The sequence below is a fragment of the Pseudorasbora parva genome, chromosome 23 (genome assembly GCF_024679245.1).
Source record: "Pseudorasbora parva isolate DD20220531a chromosome 23, ASM2467924v1, whole genome shotgun sequence".
In the NCBI taxonomy this organism is placed as follows: Eukaryota; Metazoa; Chordata; class Actinopteri; order Cypriniformes; family Gobionidae; genus Pseudorasbora; species Pseudorasbora parva.
In genome coordinates, this window is record NC_090194.1 from 1,721,217 (window position 1) to 1,734,054 (window position 12,838).

General features: G+C 41.2%; 1 protein-coding gene across 3 annotated transcripts in view; it reads left to right on the forward strand.

Moving 5' to 3' along the window:
* Window positions 1-12,838, forward strand: part of ryr1a (ryanodine receptor 1a (skeletal)) — a 174,182-nt gene that overhangs the window by 121,888 nt on the left and 39,456 nt on the right. For 2 of the 3 annotated variants that reach the window (XM_067432722.1, XM_067432723.1), the window contains 8 exons: window positions 2,721-2,891; window positions 3,004-3,063; window positions 3,139-3,273; window positions 4,308-4,420; window positions 6,390-6,486; window positions 6,572-6,678; window positions 9,097-9,148; window positions 9,326-9,418. In XM_067432722.1, coding sequence (XP_067288823.1) covers window positions 2,721-2,891; window positions 3,004-3,063; window positions 3,139-3,273; window positions 4,308-4,420; window positions 6,390-6,486; window positions 6,572-6,678; window positions 9,097-9,148; window positions 9,326-9,418 — 828 coding nt within the window. The remainder of the gene's footprint in view (window positions 1-2,720; window positions 2,892-3,003; window positions 3,064-3,138; window positions 3,274-4,307; window positions 4,421-6,389; window positions 6,487-6,571; window positions 6,679-9,096; window positions 9,149-9,325; window positions 9,419-12,838) is intronic. The other variant, XM_067432724.1, reaches the window with a different exon arrangement.

Consider the following 12,838-nt stretch of genomic DNA (forward strand, 5'->3'; position numbering starts at 1 on the left):
ATGGTTTTGCTCCACATGATGAAAAACTGCAGAAATTTGATCATAAAACTAAGCATTTATATAGCGGCTTACCATTATTGGAAGACGTAGAGAAACAACTGATATTTTCATGCATTTTAATTTAAGTAGTCTGCTATGTTTATAATAGCTTTATAACAGGAATTTCACAATTTCATCTTAATTTTTAGCCATATAAATAAAATAAACTGAGGCGTTTATTTTCCTCCCAGAGTGTGTGCTCATATTCACGTCATAGTATATGAGCCATAAAAGCCAGATGCATAAAATATAATCCATAACGACCAAGACCACAGAATCAGTACCCCAACTCAGATTCAGACCCACAATAGGTCTCATTCATTAAAGGGTTAGTTCACCCAAAAATGTCAATTCTGTCATTAAATCCTCTACCCCATATCGTTCCAAACCTGTGAGACCTTCGTTCATCTTTAGACACAAATTAGGATATTTTTAGAGGCATCGCAATCGCAAGATAAAAATGTGACCATATGTATGTTTCATCCAAGGCTCAACTTACTGTATTTATAAGGTATAATTCACCCAAAAATGTAAACAGTCATCATGTAATCACCCTCATGATATTTTGTTCATCTTCTAAACACAAATGAAGATATTCTTTATAAAACTCAGTCCATTTTAAGTCCATTCCTCTCACACTTAGGATCCAATAAATGCCATAAAGGCATCGTAAAAAATAACTAGACACTCAATTATTTATTTTTACAATGCCTTTATGACATTTGTATTGTCAAATCCAAGTCTTCTGAAGAGACACAAAGCTTTATATGATGAACAGATTTACCACGACGAGCATACTGTAGTAAACACAAACGTTTAAATGATTGCGTGACGCACAAAAAGAACATGAGTGAGTTAATGAAAAGTTAATACAATCTGAGAGCTTTCTAAGCCCTCCATAGACAGCAACGTCATTGCAACTTTTAAGGTCCAGAAAGGAAGTTAATACGTCGTTAAAATAGTCATGTGACTCCAGTGGTTCAGCCTTAATGTCATAGAGATGAGAATACTTTAGTGCGCGCAAACACACACAAATAGCCACTTTATTCATCAATCTCTTCTCGTCCGTGTCAGTCTCTTATGCTGTTGACGTAGTAAACACAGTGCAGAGCTTCCGGGTTCTACGTCAGAACATCAGATCACTATTGGCTGACGCTGATCACATGAGCACAATGACACGTGATGCAGACGCAGGAGATGGCCAATAATGAGTCGGCGTTCTGACGTAGAACCCGGAAGCTCTGCACTGGGTTTACTACGTCAACAGCGTAAGAGATTGATGAATTAAGTCGTTATTCTTGTCTGCTTTCTGTATTCTCGTGGCTTCATAACATTAAAGAGTTAGTTTACCCAAAAATGTAAATTCTGTCATTAATTCCTCACCCTCATGTCGTTCGACACCCGTATGACCTCCGTTCATCTGAGGAACACAAATGAAGATATTTGTGTTGAAATCCGATGGCTCAGAAAGGCCTTCATTGGCCGTACACGACGTCTTTAGTGCCTTTATGGGACTTGAGCTCTTCATTTGTGTCTGAAGATGAACGGAGGTCTTACGGGTGTCAAACGACATGAGGTTGAGGAATTAATGACAGAATTTACATTTTTGGGTGAATTAACCCTTTAAGGTTGAACCACTGGAGTCATCGTTATTTTAACGATGTCTTTACTTCCTTTCTGGTGCTTGAAAGTGTTTATTGCTGTCTATGGAGGGGTCAGAGAGCTCTCCGATTTCATCAGAAATATCTTCATTGGAGAAGATGAACAAAGGTCTTACGAATTTGGAACAACATGAGGGAGAGGAATTAATGGCAGAATTTTCATTTTTGAGTGGAGTAGCCCTTTAAGCATGAGCAGAATGATTTTGTCTAAAACCATTCTTACTTAATCTCTGCAGTGAGTTAAGTTACATAGGTACAATTAATTTAGCTTATGTATGTTATGTCTGAAACGTGTTGGATTGGAGGGGCAAAACTGGTGCAAACAGGACATGTGTGTTCAAGATTACTGAAATGATTGCCTCTGTGGGTTGGGTTTTGAAAAAATATAATTTCCCCATTGTTTTTATCATTAACTCCACCGAGTGAGTTTTACAGTGTGCATTTGTACTTCCTCTTCCTCCTGAGTCTGAGCATGTTATGACCGTGCATGTCCTTTTTAAAGCATGGAGTGTATTACACGTCACAGTACCAGCCCTCCTACAGTGCCTGCTTTTATTATGTGTCTAAGATAAGATGACGTTTCATCCTTTTTGATGTTGTCACCTCTGTTAAGATTAGAATTGAGATTTTAGTTTCAGACCAATTATGCATTGTCTTCCCCACTAAGCTCCAATGTTGTTGTCTATTCTGATGAAAAGCAACCCTGAACATTTACCCTTCCTACCCTCTTAATTACCCTATTAATCAGAATGACTCCTTTCCAAGGACTGTTCTCTAAAGAAGTCCTAACCTAAAAATAAAACCTAATGACTGAAATAATGTCTTCAAGTAAGGATGGATTGTTCCGTTTAGCGGTATAGTTCCTTTTTGGAGAACAGGAAGCTTTGTATTTTGCTCAGTGAAATTATTGTATTGTCTTGAGGTTTAATTCAACATGTAAATCTTTTGACAGGATGCTCACTAAGTTATTTAATGTTGTCTATGTCAGTTGTCATGCTTTGAATGTTACTGTCATCTCAGGCTAGTGGCTCAGATGTGGAGCGCACCAAGAAAAAGAGACGGGGAGATCGATACTCTGTTCAAACGTCCCTCATTGTGGCATCCCTGAAGAAAATGCTTCCCATTGGACTTAACATGTGCTCTCCTGCAGACCAGGAGCTCATTAACCTGGCCAAGACACGCTATTCTTTGGTAGTGTGATCACCATACATCTGTCTGTGTATCTCACAAGCCTAGATGTTTCACTTTAGCTTGGTCAGTAAAAAGGTAAACTGAGCCCATCTGTTGTGTTGTTGACCCGTAGAAAGACACAGATGAGGAGGTGAGAGAGTTCTTGCAAAATAACCTGCACCTCCAGGGCAAGGTAAGCGTATGTTTGTGTTAGTGTTGATGTTGAAGTGTTTTTGCAGGAATCCGAATGCATATTCTCCTTTCTCAGGTTGATAACCCGTCCATGCGATGGCAGATGGCACTGTATAAGGAAATGGCAGGAAAGGCAGAAGATGCCGATGCCCCAGAGAAAGTGGTGAAGCGGGTTCAGGAGGTCTCTGCAGTCCTCTACCACATTGAAGTGGTGAGTTTAAATTCAAAGGTCTGAAAATCCTAGTGTAATATTCCACACTCAACAGTTAGTGGGATTATAACAAAATGGAAGCAATTGGGAAAAACAGAAACTTGGCCACGAAGTGGTAGGCCACGTAAAATCACAGAGCGGGGTCAGCGCATGCTGAGGGTCACAGTGCGCAGAAGTCACCAACTTTCTGCAGAGTCAAGAGCTCCAGACCTCCAAAATTCTGTGGCCTTCAGATGAGCTCAAGAACAGCGTAGAGAGCTTCATGGAATGGGTTTCCATGGCCGAGCAGCTCATCCAAGCCTTACATCACCAAGAGGAATGCAAAGCGTGGGATGCAGTGGAGTAAAGCAGCCGCCACTGGACTCTAGAGCAGTGAGACGTGTTCTCTAAACGACCAATCACATTTCTCTGTCTGACAATACCATGGACGAGTCTGGGTTTGGCGGTTGCTAGGAGAACGGGACTTGCCTGACTGCATTGTGCCAAGTGTTAAGTTTGGTAGAGGGGGGATTATGGTTTGGGGTTGGTTTTCAGGGGTTGGGCTTGGCCCCTTAGTTCCAGTGAAAGAAACTCTTAATGCTTCAGCATACCAAGACATTTTGGACAATTTCATGCTCCCAAGATTGTGGGAATAGTTTGTGGACGGCCCCTTCCTGTCCCAACATGACTGCGCTCCAGTGCACAAAGCCTCGGCCCATAAAGACATGGATGAGTGAGTTTGGTGTGGAGGAACTTGACTGGCCTGCACAGAGTCCTGAGCTCAACCCGATAGAACAGCTTTGGGATGAATTAGAGCGGAGGCTGAGAGCCAACAAATGAGCTTCTAGAAGAATGGGCAAAAATCCCCATAAACACACTCCTAACCTTGAGGAAAGCCTTCCCAGAAGAGCTGAAGCTGTTAGAGCAGCAAAGGGTGGGCCGACTCCATATTAAACCCTACAGATTAAGAATGGGATGGCATTACATTTCATGTGCATGTAAAAGCAGGCGTCCCAAAACTTTTGGCAACATGGTGTCTTTTGTTCCATCTTCAGACGGAGCACCCTTTCAAGTCCAAAAAGATGGTTTGGCACAAACTGCTGTCAAAGCAACGACGTAGAGCAGTAGTGGCCTGTTTCAGGATGACTCCCCTTTATAACTTGCCCAGGTAAGACAAGACATGATCATACGAGATGTTTCTCCACCAGTCAGGAGCCCTTTTTACACTGCAGATGGTTTCAAAGCAGCTTAACAGTGAAGAGATGTGTTGTTAGTCTAGATTTAAACTGACGTGTGTCTGTTTCCCGAACAATGCTACGAAGACTGTTCCAGAGTTTAGGTGCTAATTAGGAAAAGGATCGACCGTCTGCAGTTGATTTAGATATTCTAGGTATTATCAACTGGCCAAAGTTTTGAGACCGTAATAGACGCTCAAGTACTGGGGAGCTAAACCAATTAGTGCTTTGTAAGATTTTAAAATGTATGCGATGTTTAGGGATCCAGTGCAGTGTTGACAGAACTGGGCTAATATGGTCATGCTTCCTGGTTCTAGTAAGAACTCGAGCTGCTGCCTTTTGGACCAGCTGGAGTTTGTTAAGTGAGCAGGGCAGCCACCCAGTAGAGAATTACAATAATCTAGCCTTGAGCTCATGAACACATGAACTAACTGTTCAGCATTTGTCATTGAGAGCATATGTAGTAATTTAGATATCTTTTTTAGATGGAAGAATGCAGTTTTAGAGATGCTGAGCAGCCATCGAGTGTTAGACAGTATTCTAGGTTGCTACGCAGAGTTTTTTTGTGCAATAATTAGAAACTGAATTAAGGATTTGTAAATTACTAGTCATCTAATGTTTTATATCAGCTTTGAATTCCGTAGATTTTGTGAATTGGTAAGTTCTGTCAGGGCACGAAGAAATATAGAGCTGAGTATCGTCAGCATAGCAGTGAAATCTAACGCATGTACAGGGTGAAAAGCAACGGTACTAGCACTGAGCCCTGGGGTACTACATAGACCCCTTTTCCACCAGAATGAACCGAGTGCTAGTTCAGAGAAAGTGCTAGTGTCAGTTCTAAGTTGGTTTGACTTGAGAGCCTTTAAGAACCGGTTTGGCTTTCCACGTTAGAGAGCCACCACAGAGCTAGGTCTTACGTCACTGTATACGTCTCATCTTTCTCACTAGCGTTTTAGCAATGCTAGCGAGGCAGCGGGAAATACAAACACACCAGGCTTGTTCGAGATGCATCAGCGCTGCGCGGACCGATCCGTGTATGATATCAAAATACTGCATGAGCGATTCAAAAGCATAAGGAGTGGTTGGCGCTCGCTGTACTTTGATGTCATACGCGATCAGTCTGCACAGCGCGCGCCGATGCATCTCGAACAAGTCTTTCCTCAGTGGCTCATGGCTTTATGATCCTACATCAGCATTAAAACGCCGCAAATCCAACGCATTTGTGCAGGTCTCCATGATTTGTATAGACGGAGATTACAATCCAGCAGCTGTTAGCTTGATTAGCTGCTGTTGAAAAAATGGCGGTCACAAGTTTGTGTTCATCTTGTTGATCACGGTAACGCCGGCCCCAGCCGGTGACGCAAGCGGTTCTTACTTCTAGCCCAGTAATGTTTTGGTGTTACTTAAGAACCACTTTTCCTGGCTCGGAGCTGGTGCTTTGGCTGTGGAAACAAAGAACTGATTTGAAACTAGGCTCTGGCTCTGATTTAGCACCAGCACTGCCTGGAAAAGGGGTAATACTGATCTTGTGATCGGTGTGACATCTCTTAATTTACTAGTACAGACTGATGACAGTCAGATAAGTATGATTTAAACAATGCTAATGCAATAATTTTCGTGTCTATTCAAAATAATGTTGTGGTTGTTGGTATCAAACACTGCGCTAATATCCAGTAACACTAATAAAAGAGATACAACCACGATTGGATGATAGGAGCAAATCATTTGTAAATCTAACAAGAGCAGTCTTAATATACAATGTTCTATGAGACTCTCTAAATCTTAACTAGAAATCCTCACAGATACCATTTCTTTTCTAAAAAGAATAAAATGATGAGAAAAGGGAGTAACAGGATCGGTGAGTCTTTGAAGATGAATAAATGTTTACCATCTCTCTTTCAGTCATAGAGCATCTAACATGTTCCTGGATGGGTACAAGCGGAACTGGATCCAAACCGAAGGATATTCCTTTGAGGACAGAATGATTGATGACCTGTCTGTATGTGCTCACACATTAACAAAAATGACTGCAATGTTTAGGGATGTAATCCACATGATTATAGTTTTTGTTCTCGCCAATGTAGAAAGCAATGGAGGAGGAAGAAGAGGAGGAAGAGGAAAAGGAGACTAAGCCAGACCCTCTTCATCAGCTCATCCTTCACTTTAGTCGCACCGCCCTCACTGAGAAGAGGTGAGATCCCATCACACCCCTGGTTAGTGAATAAACACATTTGGGTCCTGATGGAAAGAAACAGAGGATCACATGACCATAACCGATGACTGTTATAGCTCAAGCTATCCATGTTGTTCACATGTTTTTTTTCTATTTTTTGTCAATGTAATGTAATCATCTATTACAAAATAAAAGCAACTCACAGATAAAAATAGGTTTATAAGTACTGGATAATGTACAATCAGTCTGTCTTTATCAATTATTTACAGTATATATATACAGTCTTGTTCAAAATAATAGCAGTACAATGTGACTAACCAGAAAAATCAAGGTTTTTAGTATATTTTTTATTGCTACATGGCAAACAAGTTACCAGTAGGTTCAGTAGATTCTCAGAAAACAAATGAGACCCAGCATTCATGATATGCACGCTCTTAAGGCTGTGTAATTGGGCAATTAGTTGAATTAGTTGAGAGGGGTGTGTTCAAAAAAATAGCAGTGTGGCATTCAATCACTGAGGTCATCAATTTTGTGAAGAAACAGGTGTGAATCAGGTGGCCCCTATTTAAGGATGAAGCCAACACTTGTTGAACATGCATTTGAAAGCTGAGGAAAATGGGTCGTTCAAGACATTGTTCAGAAGAACAGCGTACTTTGATTAAAAAGTTGATTAGAGAGGGGAAAACCTATAAAGAGGTGCAAAAAATGATAGGCTGTTCAGCTAAAATGATCTCCAATGCCTTAAAATGGAGAGCAAAACCAGAGAGACGTGGAAGAAAACGGAAGACAACCATCAAAATGGATAGAAGAATAACCAGAATGGCAAAGGCTCAGCCAATGATCACCTCCAGGATGATCAAAGACAGTCTGGAGTTACCTGTAAGTACTGTGACAGTTAGAAGACGTCTGTGTGAAGCTAATCTATTTTCAAGAATCCCCCGCAAAGTCCCTCTGTTAAAAAAAAGGCATGTGCAGAAGAGGTTACAATTTGCCAAAGAACACATCAACTGGCCTAAAGAGAAATGGAGGAACATTTTGTGGACTGATGAGAGTAAAATTGTTCTTTTTGGGTCCAAGGGCCACAGGCAGTTTGTGAGACGACCCCCAAACTCTGAATTCAAGCCACAGTACACAGTGAAGACAGTGAAGCATGGAGGTGCAAGCATCATGATATGGGCATGTTTCTCCTACTATGGTGTTGGGCCTATTTATCGCATACCAGGGATCATGGATCAGTTTGCATATGTTAAAATACTTGAAGAGGTCATGTTGCCCTATGCTGAAGAGGACATGCCCTTGAAACGGTTGTTTCAACAAGACAATGACCCAAAACACACTAGTAAACGGGCAAAGTCTTGGTTCCAAACCAACAAAATTAATGTTATGGAGTGGCCAGTCCAATCTCCAGACCTTAATCCAATTGAGAACTTGTGGGGTGATATCAAAAATGCTGTTTCTGAAGCAAAACCAAGAAATGTGAATGAATTGTGGAATGTTGTTAAAGAATCATGGAGTGGAATAACAGCTGAGAGGTGCCACAAGTTGGTTGACTCCATGCCACACAGATGTCAAGCAGTTTTAAAAAACTGTGGTCATACAACTAAATATTAGTTTAGTGATTCACAGGATTGCTAAATCCCAGAAGAAAAAAAATGTTTGTACAAAATAGTTTTGAGTTTGTACAGTCAAAGGTAGACACTGCTATTTTTTTGAACACACCCCTTTCAACTAATTGCCCAATTGCACAGCCTTAAGAGCGTGCATATCATGAATGCTGGGTCTCATTTGTTTTCTGACAATCTACTGAACCTACTGGTAACTTGTTTGCCACGTAGCAATAAAAAATATACTAAAAACCTTGATTATTCTGGTTAGTCACATTGTACTGCTATTATTTTGAACAAGACTGTATATTAGGGCTGTCAATCGCTTCAGATATTTAATAAAGAACTATCGCGCTCAGACCTGGACTGCAGCAAACATGCTCAGTGTAAAAACGCCCTCTTCTTTTATTTCGACCTGGAGTCTAATAAAAGTTAAACAGGAAAAAAAAAGGTAGCTTATGTAGGCTATATAACGCCACTTGTTTCAGAATAGTAATTTTTATATTAACCTTTTTCTTTCCCCGTTTCTATTTCTATTTGTTGCTGCATCCTTTACGTCGATGGCTGCTTTCGATTTATCCACTACGGGCTACGCCGCGGATCAAACAGAAAATGTGTGCTGCGTTAATCGCGCGTTAATAAAATTAGTGCCGTTAAAATTAATTTGCATTAATGCGCTATTAAAGCGTTCATTTTGACAGCCCTAATATATATATATATATATATATATATATATATGGGTCAATTAGCATTTCAAACTATCTTTTTACATCTGTGGTTATGTCTTTGAATCGTTTTTTATCTCCTCATTCCTGCTTCTGCTCTTTCCCAGTAAATTGGACATAGATTACTTATACATGGCATACGCTGATATCATGGCTAAGGTGAGACCTTTTTTAAAACCGATATACTATTGTTTATCTTAATAAATGTTTTATCTGTGATACAAATTACTTTACTGTTACTTGTACGTTTTCTACACTTCAGTTAATTAATAAAGCCATTAATTTATAGGCTCTCACGTCATTTTGATGTTCTCTGTTCATCTCTGTTGAATTTAGAGTTGCCACATCGGTGAAGAGGATGAGGGGGGAGAGGAGGATGAGGAGGGTGGAGAGGAGGAGATGCCCTTTGAGGTGCGACAGACAGAGATGGTAGGGGGAGTCCGGGGGCTGGGGACGGGGAAGACACAGAAGCGGTAGAGTGACATCCAAACCAACCTCCATCCATCCATCCATCCATCCATCCATTCACTCACATCCCATCTAATGTTTCTCTGTCTGGCCTGTGCGCTCTGATCTCTCTCTAGCCGTGTCTCATTTTGGTAAAGGAATTGTATGTAAGATTGTGGCCAAAACTGGTACTGCAATCACTTTCAAATGTAGACTGTAGAGCGGTGTATCCACCTCCCCCTGACTCGAGGTTGCCAGATCAGCTGCAGGATCAGCAGGAACGTTTGTAGATCTGCAGCTGTGGTAACTAGAGCAGATCTGGCAACCCGATGCTAAAACACTACTGACTGTGATTGGTTGATAGGTGGAGGGTGGAGCTTCAGGCCAAAACACACCAACATCAAAATCAGTTGAGGGCTGCAACAACAACTTTTAAATGACAATATCCTGGCCGGACTACTGTTGTCAGTGATAGAAGTATTTGAAATTAACATGATTGCTTAATGTCTACTGATGTATCAGGACCATTTTATGATTAATTGAAATACATTTCTTACATACAGTTCCTTTAAATTTTGAAGGCATCCTGTGAAAGATGCAGTATACGGACTGTCCTCAATCAGAATTAAACGAGACGTCCTTTGTAGGACACACAGACAGGAAGTATCACATTGCTAAGCCAACATGTTTAGCCTCGTTGCGCTCTCACGCCAGTTATATGAATGAAACTTACTCATAACTTGAAAATGCCTATGAAATGTTTCTTGCCTTGGCAGCAATGTAATGTTCTAAACGTTTAAAAAGCACTAAGCACTTGTAATCCTGTTTACCACAACTATCAGGTTATACAGCCTAAAAAACTAAAACAAGTTTGAAACTAATTACATTTAAACACCACATCAACGCTTGCATGTATATCTGGCGGTGGTGCCATTTTTTCATATAATATTTTAAAAAAATATGACGGTTGTTAACGGCGACATAAAGAATTGTGGGTTATTTGCAGCAGTGAAGGATACACCTCATGCACACTCCGAATTCCTGTGAAAGAAGGACGCATTCGAAGGTCGCATTTGGAGTGTCCTACTCACTTTGTTTGACGTATGCAGCCTTCGAATGCGACCTCCGGAGGACGCAGCCTACTGAAATGAGACACAGCTTCTGTTTCTCCATCTGACTCATTATTAATGTGTTAACACCATCACACTGCAGCATCTTTATAACATTTGTAAAGGAGTTTTTTTTTCCTTTGAGCCACCTACTAAACACAAAAGCATTACAAAATTAACTGAATAGATTTTCTTGACGAATATATAGACTCATATTTGGACTCAAGTTACAGTTTGCACCAAGTGTTTAGTAGTTTGGGCGCAAGGAAATGTTTTTTATTATTTTTGTTGTACCATTTAAATACAGAGCCCTTCACTAAAACCGGCACTCTTGGTAAATATGAGGAAAGGCGGCTGTGAAAATAAATCTGCATTGTTTATCCTTTCGATCTTTAATTCACAAAATAAATGTTTTTCTCTAGTGTCACCCAATTATTGCCCCATCCTTATAGCAGCTCTGAGTCTTCTTCTGTAATGCCTGATGAGTTTGGAGATTAGATCACATTCCTCCAAACACAATCCCTCCCGATCCTTCTGATTCCAGCTCTTCTCTTCAGCTCATCACTCGTTCTCTATAGGGTTCAGCTCTTCTCTTCAGCTCATCACTCGTTCTCTATAGGGTTCAGCTCTTCAGCTCATCACTCATTCTCTATAGGGTTCAGCTCTTCTCTTCAGCTCATCACTCGTTCTCTATAGGGTTCAGCTCTTCAGCTCATCACTCGTTCTCTATAGGGTTCAGCTCTTCTCTTCAGCTCATCACTCATTCTCTATAGGGTTCAGCTCTTCTCTTCAGCTCATCACTCGTTCTCTATAGGGTTCAGCTCTTCAGCTCATCACTCATTCTCTATAGGGTTCAGCTCTTCAGCTCATCACTCGTCTCTATAGGGTTCAGCTCTTCAGCTCATCACTCATTCTCTATAGGGTTCAGCTCTTCTCTTCAGCTCATCACTCGTTCTCTATAGGGTTCAGCTCTTCAGCTCATCACTCGTTCTCTATAGGGTTCAGCTCTTCTCTTCAGCTCATCACTCATTCTCTATAGGGTTCAGCTCTTCTCTTCAGCTCATCACTCGTTCTCTATAGGGTTCAGCTCTTCAGCTCATCACTCATTCTCTATAGGGTTCAGCTCTTCTCTTCAGCTCATCACTCGTTCTCTATAGGGTTCAGCTCTTCAGCTCATCACTCATTCTCTATAGGGTTCAGCTCTTCTCTTCAGCTCATCACTCATTCTCTATAGGGTTCAGCTCTTCTCTTCAGCTCATCACTCGTTCTCTATAGGGTTCAGCTCTTCTCTTCAGCTCATCACTCGTTCTCTATAGGGTTCAGCTCATCACTCATTCTCTATAGGGTTCAGCTCTTCTCTTCAGCTCATCACTCGTTCTCTATAGGGTTCAGCTCTTCTCTTCAGCTCATCACTCGTTCTCTATAGGGTTCAGCTCTTCAGCTCATCACTCATTCTCTATAGGGTTCAGCTCTTCTCTTCAGCTCATCACTCATTCTCTATAGGGTTCAGCTCATCACTCGTTCTCTATAGGGTTCAGCTCTTCAGCTCATCACTCATTCTCTATAGGGTTCAGCTCTTCAGCTCATCACTCATTCTCTATAGGGTTCAGCTCATCACTCGTTCTCTATAGGGTTCAGCTCTTCAGCTCATCACTCATTCTCTATAGGGTTCAGCTCTTCTCTTCAGCTCATCACTCATTCTCTATAGGGTTCAGCTCATCACTCATTCTCTATAGGGTTCAGCTCTTCAGCTCATCACTCATTCTCTATAGGGTTCAGCTCTTCACTCATTCTCTATAGGGTTCAGCTCTTCAGCTCATCACTCGTTCTCTATAGGGTTCAGCTCTTCTCTTCAGCTCATCACTCGTTCTCTATAGGGTTCAGCTCTTCTCTTCAGCTCATCACTCATTCTCTATAGGGTTCAGCTCTTCTCTTCAGCTCATCACTCGTTCTCTATAGGGTTCAGCTCTTCTCTTCAGCTCATCACTCATTCTCTATAGGGTTCAGCTCTTCTCTTCAGCTCATCACTCGTTCTCTTTAGGGTTCAGCGCTTCTCTTCAGCTCATCACTCGTTCTCTATAGGGTTCAGCTCTTCTCTTCAGCTCATCACTCGTTCTCTATAGGGTTCAGCTCTTCAGCTCATCACTCATTCTCTATAGGGTTCAGCTCTTCAGCTCATCACTCATTCTCTATAGGGTTCAGCTCTTCAGCTCATCACTCATTCTCTATAGGGTTCAGCTCTTCTCTTCAGCTCATCACTCGTTCTCTATAGGGTTCAGCTCTTCAGCTCATC